The sequence below is a fragment of the Macaca nemestrina genome, chromosome X, assembly GCF_043159975.1.
Source record: "Macaca nemestrina isolate mMacNem1 chromosome X, mMacNem.hap1, whole genome shotgun sequence".
Taxonomy (NCBI): domain Eukaryota; kingdom Metazoa; phylum Chordata; class Mammalia; order Primates; family Cercopithecidae; genus Macaca; species Macaca nemestrina.
In genome coordinates this window covers 131,265,866-131,283,492 of record NC_092145.1, presented here as the reverse complement: position 1 = coordinate 131,283,492, position 17,627 = coordinate 131,265,866, and the positions used below count along the sequence as shown (strand labels likewise).

Sequence of the window (17,627 nt, the reverse complement as noted above, 5' to 3'; positions counted from 1 at the left end):
TAGATATAGATATGGAAATAGCTCTAGATTTATAATTAGAGCTAAATGAGTTTTTTTTTTTTTTTCTTTTTTAGAGATGGAGTGTTGCTATGTTCCCCAGCCTAGACTAGAACTCCTGGGCTCAAGCAATCCTCCCGTATCAGCCTTTTTATTAGCTGGGACTACAGGCGCATGCTGCTGGGTCCTGTTTGAGATTTAGATACATAGATGATAGATACATAGATAGATAAACAAATAACCAGGCAGAGATAGAAATAGAGATAAAGATAGAGAAAGATAGAGATAGACATAGCAATAGTGATAGAGATACGGTAAAGTCTCACTTTTCAGAGTCCCCATACTTCAGTGATCAATGAAATACATGCAATCAAATAATGATTTAATATGATACATGCTAATGAAAGTATGTATTAACTAAAGAACATAAGGTAACTACATAATCAAAAGAGTGAAAAAAAATCTTTAAAGTCATAGATGGACCATATGTACCAAGATGTTACCTATCTGAATCAATTTCTTGTGCCAAGACTAACAAAAGAAAATAAGAATCCAGATTTTCGTGTAGCATGACGTGGATCTGTTTGTGTTTGCTCAAATAGCAGGGCTTTTTCTGCTTCTGTTCAGTGTGTGAATGGAAAGCAGAACATCCCCTTTGTTCCGTGTACTGTGTGAGGTCCTTTCTCATGTCACTTCTAAACACTAAAAAAGTAAAAAACGAAGATCCAAACAGAAGTCTGAAATTGAATTTACTTAATGCAAGGCAGGAATAACATGATCCCACACAGATGCGTGGGACCTTCAGATTAACGGTTAAAGAATTGTTCAGAGTAAATTAACCTACAACATTGATGATTTGTTCACATATAGACACACATAAGGAAGAGAAACCCTTATGAAGACTTTTTCTCAGGTCAAAGTCAAGTGTAGAGCTTTAAAAAGGCAAACTTAGAAGTTTGGGTTGGTTTGTTTGTTTCTCTAACAACAAGAGTTGCTGTTGCAAGGTGAGAGTCGCTCTCCGTAGTTTTTAATTATTATTCCAAGATATCTACCCAAGTAGACACAGGCTGAGTATCCTTTTTTTCTGAAATGCTTGGGACCAGAAGTGTTTTGGATATCAGATCTTTTTCAAATTTTAGAATACTTGCATATACAGTATATAATGAGATATCTTGGGAATGGAACCCAAGTCTGAACATCAAATTGATTTATGTTTCATATATAGCTTATGCACATAGCCCGAAGGTAATTTTATATTTTCCTTGGCGATGCTAAATAAATTGTGTTCTGTGAACCTACATTTTGACTGTAACCCATCAAGTGAGGTCAGGTGTAGAGTTTTCCATTTGTGGCATCATGTTTGCCGGCACTCAAAAAGTTTTGAATTTTGGAGCATTTGGGCTTTCAGATTTTCTGATTAGGGATGCTCAACTTTACTTTAAAGTAACATAATTTATCCTTCTGCAAATATAGTATTTCACTTTCATATTAGTATGCAACATGTTTATATTATTAGACTTTTTTGAAAGAATTCAAACTTCAAGTTTGTTACCATGAAAATATTTTTAGCTCTTACATAGGTAGTAATAGTGACTTAATTTAAAATACTTTCTCTACTCTTATTTGAATATATTGACAATAGCCAATGTAGGTAGCTTTTCTTCATAGTACATCGTTAGTGAAGGAATTACTTCTGAATCTTAATTCCATTACTGTCTTCATATAAGCTCCCAGAACTTTATGGGTGGTAACAAAAATGAATGAACATGGTACTTCTTACTCCCACTCCCCAATGTAACTTCATGGCTTCTTTCATAAACTCCCATTGACTGTGAAAGAACGTGTACTGCAGAGATATGTTGAACTGGAGTATTTCCATAGAACCCTCCCATCAGGGATGGAGAGTACCAATAACAAACTTTCTGAGAGAGACTTATAGAAAGGTATTTTATTCCAAAAGGGAGAAAACCAGATTAAATACTACCAGTGTCTACAATTACCTGATGAGAGTTTTAAAAACTAGTAACAATAAAAGTTAGATAAATTACATATAATTAATGTGTAATGAAATCAACAGTGTCTAGAAATATGGTTTTGGAATGATTGTTCCCAAGCCAACAAAGCTTGTGGGCTCAAGTAAGAAAAAACTGAATGGATCAACAGCAATTCTGTTCATCAGGAGTTAGATTGTAAGTTATCACATATCCTTTTAAGATTTTAAAGGTCTCACTACACAAGGTTAACAAATACACTTTGTGGGTATATTTTGAAAGTCTTTATTCAGAAGGAGATACATACGGAAGTATTTGGGGATGAAATATCATTAAGTCTCTAAATTATTTTCAACTGGTTTAGAAACAATAATATAACATGCAAGGTGTAAGACAGAACATGTGTGGAAATAAGGCAAAACATTAACAAAGGAAAAAATTATATCTCCTTCATCACTTCTTTCATTTATTAAAATGTTTTATTGTAACTGTTGAAGGGAGACCTACGTCCATCATTCGTTTATATGATTTTATGCAGACCGGGCACGGTGGCTCACGCCTGTAATCCCAGCACTTAGGGAGGCCAAAACGGGCGGATCACGAGGTCAGGAGTTTGAGACCAGTGTAACCAACATGGTGAAAACGTGTGTGTACTAAAAATACAAATATTAGCTGGGCGTGGTGACATGCACTGTAGTCCCAGATATTCTGGAGGCTGAGGCAGGAGAATCACGTGAACCTGGGAGGCGGAGGTTGCAGTGAGCCGAGATCCTGCCATTGCACTCCAGCCTGGGCGACAGAGCAAGACTCCGTCTCTGGGGGGGGGGGGGGGGGGAAGATTTTATTTAAATAATTTGAGTATGCCTTGAATTGTTCTTTATAGTGTTTGCCATCTTTCCCCAGGAATTATTGAACCATTTTAACTTAAGTTTATTTTTGAACAGCATGCATTTAGTTTAATGGTAGTAAAACCTCCTAAGCCATAGATCCTCCATCTGTTTCCGTATTGAAATGAACACCAAGTTTCTCTAATGTCCAAAGTGCCATTCCTTCATTTTGCCTCTAACTTTTCTTTGGCACATGACTTTGAACCGTATGAAACTTTTTTCCTGACTAATATTTAAGTATGGAGTAAGAGTAATTTTCAGTAATAATTGTGATTTTCTTCCAACATTTTCTCAGAAAGCATATTCTGAAAGTGTGTATTAATATTTGTATGCGTTCTCAGCACAACTCTCTCTTCTAGTCTCTCGATCTAATTTGTTACTAACTTTTTAAAACTTTTTAGACTAAATCTTTTTGCTTCCCTTCAAGCATTTTGCATTATACTACAAATCTTCTGAGACTCGAATAATTTTATCATACGGTTTATATACTCCAACCTTGAAGGTTTTTCAACCTTTTTCACTAGCAGCGATACCCTCCATGACAGATAGTCAGTTATATTAACTTGATTCTATTGTAATTTACATAATGGTAAAACAAAATAATTTTAAACTTATAATCAAAATTATAACTGTTTAAAAAATTACCACCTAGAATTCATTTTATGCAATGGGAAAATATACAAAACTGTTTTGATAAATATATGAAATTATATAACTTGGACATCTCTATGTAGTTTTTTCATCCTGTTTAACATGGTATGCCAGCTCTACAGTAGTCATTGACAGGAATTATGACAATGACTCAGACATTGATGATGCCCACCAAGCTTGCAGCATATTTACTGTACATAGTACCTCCATACAGCCCTTTTGTAAAAATTTTAAACCCAAATTTGGTAATTGAAATTAACTAAATCAAAGAAGGCTGTGAAATTGACACATTTATTAGTAAACAATATGTGACAGTAGGGAGAATTATTTCTAGGTTCAGATAAATCTGGGTGAGAACCCAGCACTCACCCTTATTAGCCGACATGGAGTTTCTTCAAGTGTATAACTTGGTAATTCAATTGTTTATTTTGCTTATTTATTCAAGCATTCATTCATTTATTCATTTAGTAAATGTATGCTAAGCTGGTTAGCAGGCACAATTCTAGGCACTGTGGCTAAAAAGGGAAGTGAAAAGGACAACATCCCTGCTCTCATGGGATTTACTTTCAACTGGGGAGACAGAAAGCAAGGTAGTTACATAATATAATATCAAATAGCAATAGGTCTTGTGAAAAAAATATCAAGGCCTACTCTGGATCAAGTGACCAGGATGGGAAGGCCAAAGGCCTCTCTGAGGAGGTGATATTTGGCAAGAAAGAAAGAGAAAGCCATGCTGTTGGTTGGCAAAAAATGTTCCAGGCCGAGGGAAGAGCAAGTTCAAACGCCTCAGTTTGTATTTCTGTGAATGGTAAATGAAAGTTTATAAACTCCTGACACATCGTTCAGTGCTTATTAGATGTTAGATATAATTTAAAGATAATAAATGTGGATAATTAATTCCACATGTTATTATGTGTCTTCCTTGCTATAATGTACATCCTCCTTTTCATCTAGACCATTTTTCTTCTCTGGAATACTGTATTATTTATCCTGTTCTCAGAGTTGTTAGATTGCCCTCTTTTTAATTTGTAGTGAGTTTAACCCTGCTTGCAATACTCAAATGTTATTGCTGTCAGAGGTCCTGTTTTCTCAGTCTTTGCCCTTTTGCTCAACATTTGTATACTCTGAGTAATGCCAAATTGATTTTCTTGCTAAGTGTTGGGCAACTGCCCTCTCTAAACAGTAAATTCACAACTTCTCCATGATGATGATAATGTTGATGCCCTGTGGGAACCTGTTGTTTTGTATGTGTGTGCAGGGAGAGGGGTGATCTAAAAATGGTGTCAAGATGTCATTTTGAAGATGGTACCTACAGAAAACACAGAAAACCCAATCACACCCCACCCCCATCTTCCCCATTTCCCAACATGGTTTCTTGTTTACACTTCTCCGATTCTCCCAGAAGTCAGAGCAAAGTGACTGTTTACGTCTGTCTCTGGCTGTGAAAAAATACACTACCAGAGCTCAACTCACTTTTATTGATTTCTATATTGTTTGGCTGTAAAATATTTATTCTCACTTGTATCAGTTTAGGTCCAGTCAGAGAAAAAACACAGTCATTTGAACAGTGAAAGTTTATACAAATAATTATTAAATGTAACATGGGATTATAGTAATGAAGGGATTGGCTAATGTGAAAGAAAGATGTATTAGTTTGCTCAGGCTGCCATAACAAAATGCTATAGACTGAGTAGCTTAAACAAAGGATATTTATTTCTCACGGTTCTGGTGAGTGGGAAGTCCATGATGAAGGTACAGCCAATTTGGTTTCTGGCTTTCAGATGGCTACCTTCTTGCAGTGTGCTCACATGATCTCTTTTTTGTAATCACGATGGAGTGAAAGAGAAAGCTCTCTGGTGTCTCTTCTTATAAGGGCACTAATCTCATCAAGAGTGTCCTTCTCATGACGCTCCTCATCTAATCCTAATTACCTCCCAAAGAAAGGCCTCATGTCCACATACCGTCATATTGAGGGTTAAGGCTTCAGCATTTGGATTTTCAGGGGACGGCATAAACATTCAGAGTATAGCAAAAGAGAACCCTTAAAAATAGAGGAATGACTACCATTAGCCCTGGGGCTGAGACACCACACCTAAGAAAAAGTCCCTATGTTTTCATCCCCAAAGCAGAGATCCGCACTTTATTGGGAAGGTACGACCATAGTTTACCGAATGGCAGAAATCACTAAGTTGCTATACTAGCAGAACTTGTCAGAAATCTGTCTTCTGCAAGTTAACAGAGACCCTCCCTCTAAGGTACCTGGGAAACATCGCCAAGCTGCTGGTTGCCAAGCACTGTTGGAGCCAGGTGCTGAAGAAGCCTTGCACACTGCAAGAGCCTGCCAAGTGAGCACACTGAAAATAGGAAGTAAATCCCTTTCTTCCTGAAATGTCTCACCAGTGCCCTCTCTCCACCAAGCTTCAGTGCCAGCTAGTAAAGAAAAACATATCTCAAAGGCCCAGATCTATTTTTACCAAGCAGGCAGAAAGGTACATTTAGAACTAAGAGGCAATAAATCAATAACCAGCACACTGGTATAAACTAATAATAAATGACAGCAGAAACAGACTAAGTGAACAATACATTGTTTTTTAGCAGAGTCCACTACTTTGCAGGGCCATTCTTAGTTTGATTCATTGCTATGTGCTGTGTGCCTAGAATTAAACCTGACCCAATATGAATGCTCAGTAAATATTTGTTGGATGAATGAATAATCTAATTGCTTATTTTTTCCTTCTAATGTTTTTCCTCTCTTTCTCTCTCTCTTTTTTTTTTACTATAGCTGATGGATGCACTGATTGGTCTATTGATATCAAGAAATATCAAGTTTTGGTGGGAGAGCCTGTTCGAATCAAATGTGCACTCTTTTATGGTTATATCAGAGCAAATTACTCCCTTGCCCAAAGTGCTGGACTCAGCCTGATGTGGTACAAAAGTTCTGGTCCTGGAGACTTTGAAGAGCCAATAGCCTTTGATGGAAGTAGAATGAGCAAAGAAGAAGACTCCATTTGGTTCCGGCCAACATTGCTACAGGACAGCGGTCTCTATGCCTGTGTCATCAGGTATCCCTTTAATTATATTACTGCTGAATCAAAGAAATCCCAGGCTGCTTTCTCATACTTAAATTTTGCTGCTATCTCTTTTGCCTAAAGCCGTTGTCTCAATATTTGCATGTGTTGCTGCTTTCTAAAATTTAGAATCACAATCATAGAAAGATGGGATTGGAATTTATATTAGACATTATTTCTAGCTTATGGAGAAAAGAGATACCTTCTGGGTAGCTACTTATGTTACCAGGAATTACTAAAAACTATGAAATAAAATTTATAGAGGAAGTAAAATGCTGCAAATAAAATGTAAGCAAAGACTTGCAGAATAGATGCATAGTTTCTTGCTAAATGAGTTGTAACATTTTGTTATTGCCCTTCACAGACAGATAGAGCATGGATACTTCTGGTTCACACACATTTGTAAAGATGATTTAGGTAATGTGTGTATGTGCACAGGGAGAAGAAGAAAGTATTACCATGTTAGAGAAAATGAAGACTGTGTTCCAGATTGCTTTGCTAACCAAAACTTCTGGATCAATACAAAAATGTTCCCAAGTCTTTCAGGGCCTATACCAAAGTTAATAACAAATTCAGTCCCTGTATCCTCAAGGATACTCACCATACATCTACACATCTTTGTCAGCTTCTAGAAGAGGCATATGCACTTTGTTTAATGATAATGCATTGAAGCAGTGTCCATGCAACACATTAGCAGTTAAAAACCTCAGTTTAAGCATTTAGCCCCCCATGGATTGTGTATCACACCCTTCGTGAATGATCGTGTATGTCATTGGACTATTAGAACATTAGCAAAGCTGGGTATAGTCATATAGAAGGTGTGTTTAAATCTATTTATTTGGCTTTCTGTATTTGGGCTTATTCAGAGAAATAAAGAAGAATCTAAAGTAGTTGATACCCAAACTCAGAGAAAGTCTCAGAATCACCTAGTATCTTTTTCAAAGAAAAATTTACCACTTCTGAAATCCTGATCAGCAGCTAACACTCCTGTCATGAATATCATGCCTCCCTCTCACTGTCATCTGTAAGAATTACCTGTAAGCTGAGTCATGGCTACAGGTGTGCTAGGACATTGAAATAGGTCAAGTTGCATAAAAGTTAAACAGAAATGTATCTTTCTAACACTGACAACATATATTATGTTAATGTTGGAAAATATAAATTAATATCTGTAAAGTGTTGTGTTTGGGGAAAATGCCTAATGGATTTTAAAAGAACAAATACATCTGGCCAGGCGTGGTGGCTCATGCCTGTAATTCCAGAACTTTGGGAGGTAGAGTAGGGTAGATCACTTGAGACCAGGAGTTAGAGACCAGCCTGGCCAACATGGCAAAACCCCATCTCTACTAAAAATCCAAAATATTAGCCAGGCTTAGTGACATGTGCCTGTGATCCCAGCTGCTTGGTTGCAGTGAGCCAAGATCACAGCACTGTACTCTCGCCTGGGCTACATTGTGAGACTCCATCTCAAAAATAAATAAGCAAACAAATGCATCATTCCTTTGGCAACTCTTCTTCTTTCTCTTAGGGTTTACTAATCCTTTCATGATTAAACATAACTCTTAATAAAAGTAGAGATTTTGTAGGGGTACAGATCAATAACTGTCATACTAGTACAGTTAAAGAATACTGTTTGGACTAGCTGTTCCCATGTGACCAATAGTAATTAGATTGTAATTTCATATCTGCTATGTTTCTTTTAAATAATCATTATTTCTGATTGTTCATGCATGTGGTGAGATGATTCTTCAAGATAGGCAAATGCTTGTCCTCATTTATCTGACATTAGAATTGAAATGGATGTCCATCGTACAACACTACATTTCGTCACTCATTATTGATGGAAAACTAATGGTGTTTTCACATAGTAATCTGAATTTTACAAACACTGAGGTTGCAGTTCTCTGATGTATTTAAATTACACTATGATCCAATACTCTGAGAAATTGCATTAAAATGCCTCTGGAAGGGCCATGTATGGTGGGTTGTGCCTGTAATCGCAGCACTTTGGGAGGCCGAGGTGGGTGGATCACCTGAGGTCAGGAGTTTGAGACCAGCCTGACCAACACGGAGACACCCTGTCTCTCCTAAAAATACAAAATTAGCCGGGGGTGGTGGCGCATGCCTGTAATCCCACCTACTCGGGAGGCTGAGGCAGGAGAATCACTCGAACCCGCGAGGCAGAGGTTGTGGTGAGCTGAGATCGCGCCATTGCACTGGTGACAACAGCAAAACTCTGTCTAAAAAAAAAAAAAAAAAAAGCCTCTGAATTTCCAGTTGCAATAATGAATGGAAGATTGAAAAGTTTCCAAAATGTTGACACTTGCCATATGTTCATATGTCTACATTTTAATAAAAGGTGCAACTAAAAGACAAATACTTGAAAGTTTATGTGTGTCAAGTGGCAATCTAGAGAAAGGGATAAACTGCAGGAAGAGGTACTTTTGTCAGTGAAATTCCAATATGCCAATCGATTTGAAGCGAGTGTTGTTGCATCTTCCTTGTCCAATTTGGAAAGGGGTACTCAAAAGTCTTTACAAACAGCATTTGAAATAGCATGGCTTGGTGTTGATGTGAGAGGCGCTCAGGGGCTGTCAGTTGAGTCACTGACATTTTGGCATATTGCTAGCTATCAAGCCACTAAACTGTCACCATTAGTTTTTAAATAATTCACTTGCAAAGAATTTTAGAGCCTTGAAAATGTTAGCATCCATTCTAGGTTCTAGTCTTTCTGATCAATATAGAGTATTAACTTTTCAATGAAATTGTTTATCAAGCTTTTCATATAAAACTAATTTCCATTTACACTTGAATATATGCAATGAAATGGCATACATAATGGAAACATTTAAGTCTACTATCATTATAATGAACAAGAACTTTATTATTTCCTTCTCTTAATATCTATTTTGGACAGAATAATACCACACAGTTCTTTGCTCCATACTTCTTGGCTCTTTACTCAGTTTACTCAAATTTATATTTTTCCTTTTTACATGAAAAAGTGAATGAAGGAAAGCTATGTAACAATTTCTTTTGTCTTCTTTTATGGCCATATATAAAAACAAGTTTACTTTTAAAATAATAAAAATTTGGTGGCCAGATGTGGTGGCTCATACCTGTAACCCCAGCACTTTGGGAGGCCGAGACAGTTGAATTGTTTGAGGCCAGGAGTTCGAGTCCAGCCTGCATAACATAGACCTCGTGTCTAAAAAAATAAAACTTTTGAAAAATTAGCCTGGTGTGGTGGTGTGCACCTGTTGTCCTAGCTACTCAGGAGGATAAGGTGGGAGGATTTCTTGAGCCCAGGAGTTTGAGGCTGCAGTGAGCTATGATCACACCACTGCACTTCTGCCTGGGCAACAGAGCAAGGACTTGTCTCTTAAAAATAAAATAAAATAAAATAATAGTTCCATATTCTTGACCTCCAACTTTTTAATTCCCCTTTTCATAGTTATGCACTACTAGCAGTTTCATATGCAAAGCTGGCTGGTACATGTGGAAGCATTCCAGTGCCCCCCAAATGGTAGCATGCTACGTTATTTAGCACCCTATTTTTAATTAAAATTTTATTTTTGAGATAATTGCAGGTTCATATTCAGTTGCAAGACATAACATAGAGAGATCCCATACCCAGATTTACTCGGTGGTAGCATTTTGTGAAACTGTGGTACAGTATCATAATCGGGATATTGACATTGATACAGTCAAGATACAGAACAATGCCGTCATCTCAAGGGCCCCTCCTATTGTTCTTTTATAGCTACATCCATCTCTACCCAACTCCAATCGCAAGCCCCTGTCAACTACTAATCTGTCCTTTATATTTATAGTTTTGTTAATTTATTAATGCAATATTAATGAAATCATACCGTATAGAACCTTGTGGAATTGGATTTTTCACTCAGCATAATTCCTTTGAAATCCATCCAAGTGTTGTACATATCCATAGTTCATGCCTTTTTTTTTTTTTTTTTTTTTTTTGCTGTGTAGTATTCCATGGTATGAACTACCACAATATTTATTCACTTGTTGAAAGGCATCTATATTATTTCCAGTTTGGGGATATTAAAAAGGAAACTTCTATGAACATTCGTATTCAATTTTTGGTGAACATAAGTTTATGTTTCTGGAATAAATGTGCAAGAGTGAATATGGATTGAATGGTAGTTTTGTGCTTAGTTTTATAAGAACGTACCAAACTATTTTTCAAAGTCGCTGTACCATCTGATGTTCCCACCAGCAATGTATGATTTCTCCACATCCTTGCAGCATTTGCGATTGTCACTACTTTTAATTGTAGCCATTCTGGTAGGCATATTGTGATAACTCATTGTGATTTTAATTTGCATTTTCCTAATGGCTAGTGATTAAAATTTTCATGTGTTGATTTGCCATCTCTCTTCTCATCAGTAAAATGTCCATATTTTTGTACATTTTATAATGTAATTATTTATGTTCTCCTCATTGAATTTTGAGAATTCTTTGTATGTTCTAAATATTAATTCTTTTTGGAGATGTAGTTTGCCAATATTTTCTGATTGCCTGTAGGTTATCTTTTCATCCTTCTAACAGGGTCTTTTACAAAGCAGAAGTTTTTAATTATGATAAGGTTCAATTTGTGAATTTTTCCAGTTATGGACTATGCTTTTGGTGTGAAGTCGAAAAATTCTGCCAAATGCTAAGTCCTGAAGATTTTTCCTTGTTTTATTTTTTTTTTAAGATTAAAAAATTTGTTAAAAATTCAGTTGCTTTACATTTTACATTTAAGTCTGTTATTTTGAATTAATAGTTTTTTGAAAAAATGCTTATTTTCTTTTTATTTGTATGTATGCATTTATTTATTTTAAGTCCCGGGGTACCTGTGCAGGATGTGTAGATTTGTTACATCGGTTAACGTGTGCCATGGTGGTTTGCTGTCCCTAGCATCCCACCAACTAGGTATTAAGTCCAGCACGCATCAACTATTTTTCCTGATGCTATCCCTCCCCTAGCCCACCTGCCCAGTGCCAGCAGGCCCCAGTGTGTGTTGTTCCCCTCCCTATGTTGATGTGTTCTCATCGTTCAGTTCCTACTTATAAGTGAGAATATGTGGAATTTGGTTTTCGGTTCCTGTGTTAGTTTACTGAGGATACTGGCTTCCAGCTCCATCCATGTTCCTGCAAAGGACATGAGCTCATTCTTCTTTATGGCAGCGTAGTATTCCATGGTGTATATGTACCACATTTTCTTTATCCAGTCTATCATTGATGGGCATTTGGGTTGATTCCATGTTTTTGCTATTGTGACTAGTGCTGCAATGAGCATATTCATGCATTTATGTTTATAATGGAATGGTTTATATTCATTTGGGAATATGCCCATTAATGGGATTGCTGCATCGAATGGTGTTTCTGTTTCTTTATCTTTGAGGAATTGCCACAGTCTTCCACAATGGTTGAACTAATTTACATTCCTACCCACAGTGTAAAAGCATTCCTTTTTTTCTGCAGCCTCGCCAGCATCTGTTGTTTCTTGACTTTTTAATAATCGCCATTCTGACTGGTGTGAGATGATATCTCATTTTGGTTTTGATTTGCATTTCTCTAATAATCAGTAATGTTGAACCTTTTTTCCTATGTTTCTTCGGCAGTTAAATGTCTTCTTTTGAGAAGTGTCTGTTCATATCCTTTGACCATTTTTTAATGGAGATTTTTTTTCTCATAAGTTTAAGTTCCTTGTAGACTCAATATTAGACCTTTGTCATATGGATAGATTGCAAAACTTTTCTTCCATTCCTTAGGTTGTCTGTTCGCTCTGATGATAGTTTCTTTCACTGTGCAAAATCACTTTAGTTTAATTAGATCCCATTTGTCAATTTTTGCTTTTGTTGCAATTACTTTTGGCATGTTCATCATGAAGTCTTAATTTTGAATTAGTATTTATTGCAGGACTGATGTTTATTTAGGTTAAGGCTTAGTTTTATGGGGATGGATGTCCAATTGTCCCAGCACTATTTGTTGAAAAGGCTATGCTTCCTCCATTGAATTACTTTTGCATCTTTATTCAAAAACCATTGAGCATATTTTTGTGGGTTAATTTCTATGTTATTTATTCCATACTTTTTTCTATCCCTCTGCCAATACCAATCTCTATTGATTAGTATAGCTATCTGGTGGCAAAAATATCAACTAGAGTGAGTTCTCCTACTTTATATGTCTTTTTAAATATTGTGTTTAGCTATTGTAGGGCCTATTATTTTCCATGTACATTTTAGCATAAGTTTGTCTATGTCCACAAAAATCCTTACTAGAATTTTTTATTGCAATTTCATTAAGCCTATGGATCAATTTGGGGAGAATAGATATCTTTACCATTTTGGGTCTCACTATCTGTGAATACAGTTTGTGCCTCCATTTATTTAGGATTTCCTCCTTTGGTTTCTTTCATCAGCATACAAATCCTGCAAACATTTTGTTAAAATTTTAGCTAAGTATTTCATTTCCTTTGGAATGTTTGTAAATGATATCTTCTGTTTAATTTTGGTTTCAACATGTACATTGTTACTATGTGAAAATGTGATTGATTTTTGTGTGTTAACATTTTAAAAACATATTTTTTTCAAATGACATATTTGTAATGTGTTATATATAGTATGTAGTTCATTTGCCCAAGTCTTGATTTTTCCTTTCAGGACTATGTAACTCTTTTTTCTCATTGAAAGAACATATTAAGTAAGTATCTATCAAAAAGTATTTAAAGAAAATCCATTTATTCACTCATTCTATACTAATGCTGGGATTAAAAACATTTAAAGAAAAGCTTTTACTTTCAAGTAGTTTACCTAAGAGAAAATAAATGTGTAATAAATTGCTGTAGATACTATGAAAATAGTTTAGAATTCAGTGGAATTCTGCCAAGATAGAGTAGCCCAGTTACTCTTAAGTCTTCCTTCTTACAACTAAAAAGTCTGTATGTGACGGCAAACAAGCACAAGAAGTCTCTGAAAGATGGAAGAAATACCTCTGAGAAAAAGACCTCAGAACTTGAAGAATGACATGGCAACATGTCATGTTCTCACTATCCCGTCCGCTCTTCACAGATTAAGGCATGAATTCTTATCATTTTTTCACTTTGTTCCTTCATTTGAAATTCAATATTTTCGTTACCTACCTGAATAATACGTATTTATTTCTTTAAGAAAATCGAGTTTATGTTTACTTTCTTTCTATCTTTCCTATAATTGCTTCAAAAACAATTGTTTCTTCTACCTATTTTGGAGGGAAAACACTCTAAAACTTAGTGCCTTGAAACAATAACCATTTTATTTGCACATGATTCTGCAATGTGGGCTGGACTCAGCTAGGTGGTTCTTCCTGTGATCTTGCCTGTGGTCACTTGTGTCTGGAGTCCACTGCAATACAGGGTTTGCTGAGCCTGTTTCTCTATTATTTCTGAGGGCCTCTCTCTCCATGTACTTTTTCCATTTATCTTTCTATCAAGTGACTTTTTACATGGCAACTCAGAACGTGTAACTACTTATCAAGCATCTCCTTGAGTCATGCTTACTGAGCCAAGTTTTGAGATAATACAGGAGAAGACTTTACAAGGACTTTGAGGTGTGGTTCATTGGTTGGGCCACCAAAGTAACAGTCTAAGAGTCAGCCTTTTGACCCTTAATACTGTAATTCATGTCCTTATAAATGCAAAATATTGTGACCCTATTCCTAAAACCTCCAAAGTCATGTCTTTCGGTGGCATCAGGATTAGGTTAGAAGTCAATGATCTTATTATCCAAGTCAGCTCTGAGTGTGAATGAGGTTCTTCATGCTTAGTTCCCTGAATAGAACTGCTCAGGAATGGCTGCTCTTCATCCAATACTCTGTGAACTAAAAAGTTATATAATTTGGCCCTTCCATAGCCAACATAAATCGTGAGACAGGGATAATATAACTAAACTAAATATCCCCATTTGAAATGAGGGCTGGGGATAGGAGATACAGAGTAGTCACTGGCCCATGGCAATTCTAAAATTCAGCTGGATACACGGCACCGGTTTCTTTTTTATTTCCCCAAGGAGAGTCAATATACTTTATTTTTTATTTTTTTATTATACTTTAAGTTCTGGGATACATGTGTAGAATATTCAGGTTTGTTACATAGGTATACATGTGCCACGGTGGTTTGCTGCACCCATCAACTTGTCTTCTACATTAGGTATTTCTCCTAATGCTATCCCTCCCCTAGCCCCCTACCCCCCAACAGACCCCGGTGTGTGATGTTCCCCTTCATGTGTCCAGGTGTTCTTATTGTTCAACTCCCACTTCTTAATTAGGGTTCAGTTCTGCTTACTGGAAGTGGTTCTCTGAGATTCTTGGATGTGTGCTCTTCCTTTCCAGATAAAATTAATGGCCCAGGCATCTTTGCAATTTGAACTTTATCCCTTTTAGTGTAAGGTAGTATGGTTCCTTAAAATGTTGTGAAGCTTCCTAGTATTAAGTCGTAATCTACTTAATGAAGCAGAAGCCATACCCATAAATATCTTCAGGAAAGAGGCCCCTCTACTTTGCTGTTCAAGTCAGGATGCTGGAGGACAATGTACCAAAGATTCTTAAATGAATTTTGTCTAGCTAGTGTTAGGGTATGCCTCATAGACCCTCCCAGCTAAGAATCTTGGAGTCTGCCTCATAGACTTTCTTAGCTTCTTTCTCTGGATGACGGAGTATGCATTGTATACCAAACATATTACCACAGACGTTTTTTCTCCTAAGGATCAATATGAGGTGTTTGTCAACGAGAAAGCACTCAATACATATTTATTGAAAAAAATAATGAGTGACTGAGGTTAGTGTTCCTTAGAATACCTTGTGGAAAACACTGCTATAGACAAAATTACACAATTTTCTGATTCCTGTCATTTTCCATGAGAAAATAAAATAATCATTTTTCTTATGACATCTCTTGTCTGAAACTAACACAAATTATGAATGGCTTGTCCTAAATCATAATTTCTGGTATTTCAGATGACAATTATCTGTCTTTGGACAGAATATACCTTTACTGTCACCTGATGGAAATAAAAACTAATAAAATGTTAGATCTGATAGACCCACACAAATAACTGCTACAACTGTAGCATAAACAATTTAAGTAAAATCTCTTTTTAAAATCTCTATAATATAGTATACTTTTAATATTTATGATTTTTATGTAATTATTATTTCAAAATCAAGTCATTCTTGAATCAAAGGATATATAATGTCAGCATTATTTTAGAAAGCCTTAAACAGTCATGCCCTAAGGAGTCTTCATAATTTGTTCAGGACAATCAAAGTCCATATAAATGTTTTATATCCTACCCAGTAATTCTAATGATCACGTGCATATGTGTTCCAAGGATCTAGTGCAGTTTCACAATCTCGGTTTCCTAATTTTTAAACTATCTCTCTTAATTGAAACCATAGTATACCCTTGAGAATATCAGCTATAATTTAGAGATTATAAAAAATGCAATTAAACCTACATAAGCCAGTCCTTTAAAAAAAAAAAAAGTCATATACAAGTGAAAGTCTTTAAAATAAGATTTCAAGTCCGGATGTAGAGTCTCTTATGGATAATGTATTTAAATCGTAAAACTGTACATCAGGCACTTTCTGTAGTTCTTTTGGTAGAGACAACTTTCTTGCCATAATAGGTTTCAATGAGATTTTTCAGTTGAATAACTCTGACGATTCTTGGGGATGGCATTGAAGTTTAAGCCATATTTCCATGTCTGAGACATGAAGGCATTTTCTAATGGATCAAACTATTTTTAACAGAGCAATAATTAGCCAAATTGCTATATTTCTGGGTTGTGTTCTTTTCAAAAACAACAAATTCAATTGATGGAAGTAAAAGCCAAGAACTGTGTGAATTGTCTATTTGATTTACCGATTTTTTTAACCATCTAGGAGATACATGTCTTCAACAAAACAGCCTTTTTTTTTTTTTTTTTTTTTTTTTTTTTTAACTAAGAAGGTGAAAGAAATTCTTCTGGAGTGATGATAGGGTAGTTTCTTAGATCACTGGATTAAGAAAAGCTTTGTCTAATCTCACCAAGTCCAATAGGAGAGACAGCTTAGAGAACACTTTGAAATCAATTGTGTCATGTTCAAGGCAGACAGAGACTTATGAATTTTCTTCAAAAATTATCAAATTAATATGGAGTAGATAGGCTACTGAAAAAGATACATTTGTAAAACAATTAGGTGCATAAAGTCCAATTTGAGATTTTATGTAGTCTTTTTATTTTTTCCATTTTAGGTCAAATGATTCACTATAGGCCCTTTTCAACCATGAATATAACATGTATATTTATCATATTTCACGAACATTACTAAAAATCTAGGACATGACATAGTTGGTAATTATAATAAGGGAATTTTAAAAATTACAAACAACATATGCCAGGCAAACAAGTCACTTATAACCCAATAGGACTTTATTGGTGGCTATACGGGGTTATTACTGTAATTATTACTATTTGTTCTTTATTTGTAAAAAAAAAAAAAAAAGAAAGAAAGAAAACTATTCTCCAAAAAAAAAAAAAAAAATGTTAACTGCTAATATTGATGCATTTAGTGAAGAGAAATTGAATAGGCTTCATAAACTAGTAGCTGCTGATCTGCAAAATTTGGGATAAGTGATAAAGTAATCACTTATTTGAGATCAGTGAAACAATAGGAAGTTAAGATTATTCAAGGGTCTTTCTAAATCTAATTTTGTGTATGGTCATAAAGCAAAAAAATGAATAAAAATCTCATTGAATGTAGAGAAGACAAAAAGGGGCTGGTTAAAGAGCCTGTGAAGGACTTGTGATTTGAACAGTAGTTTGAAGACTAAACTCATGGCTAGGGAAAGTGTAATTGGGAAAGATTTCTGTTAGAAAGGTTTCAGGAGGACTACAACAAGAAAAATTAAATAATGAACGAAAACAGGAGTTGGCAGACTTTTTCTTTAAAGAGTAAAATTGTACACTTTGGAAGGCCGAGGTGGGCGGATCACGAGGTCAGGAG

General features: G+C 35.6%; 1 protein-coding gene across 3 annotated transcripts in view; it reads left to right on the top strand.

Annotated features, from left to right (window-relative positions):
- Positions 1-17,627, top strand: part of LOC105490366 (interleukin 1 receptor accessory protein like 1) — a 1,633,350-nt gene that overhangs the window by 935,457 nt on the left and 680,266 nt on the right. For all 3 annotated transcript variants that reach the window (XM_071089317.1, XM_071089318.1, XM_071089319.1), the window contains exon 3: positions 6,309-6,588. In XM_071089317.1, the coding sequence (XP_070945418.1) occupies positions 6,309-6,588 (280 nt within the window). The remainder of the gene's footprint in view (positions 1-6,308; positions 6,589-17,627) is intronic.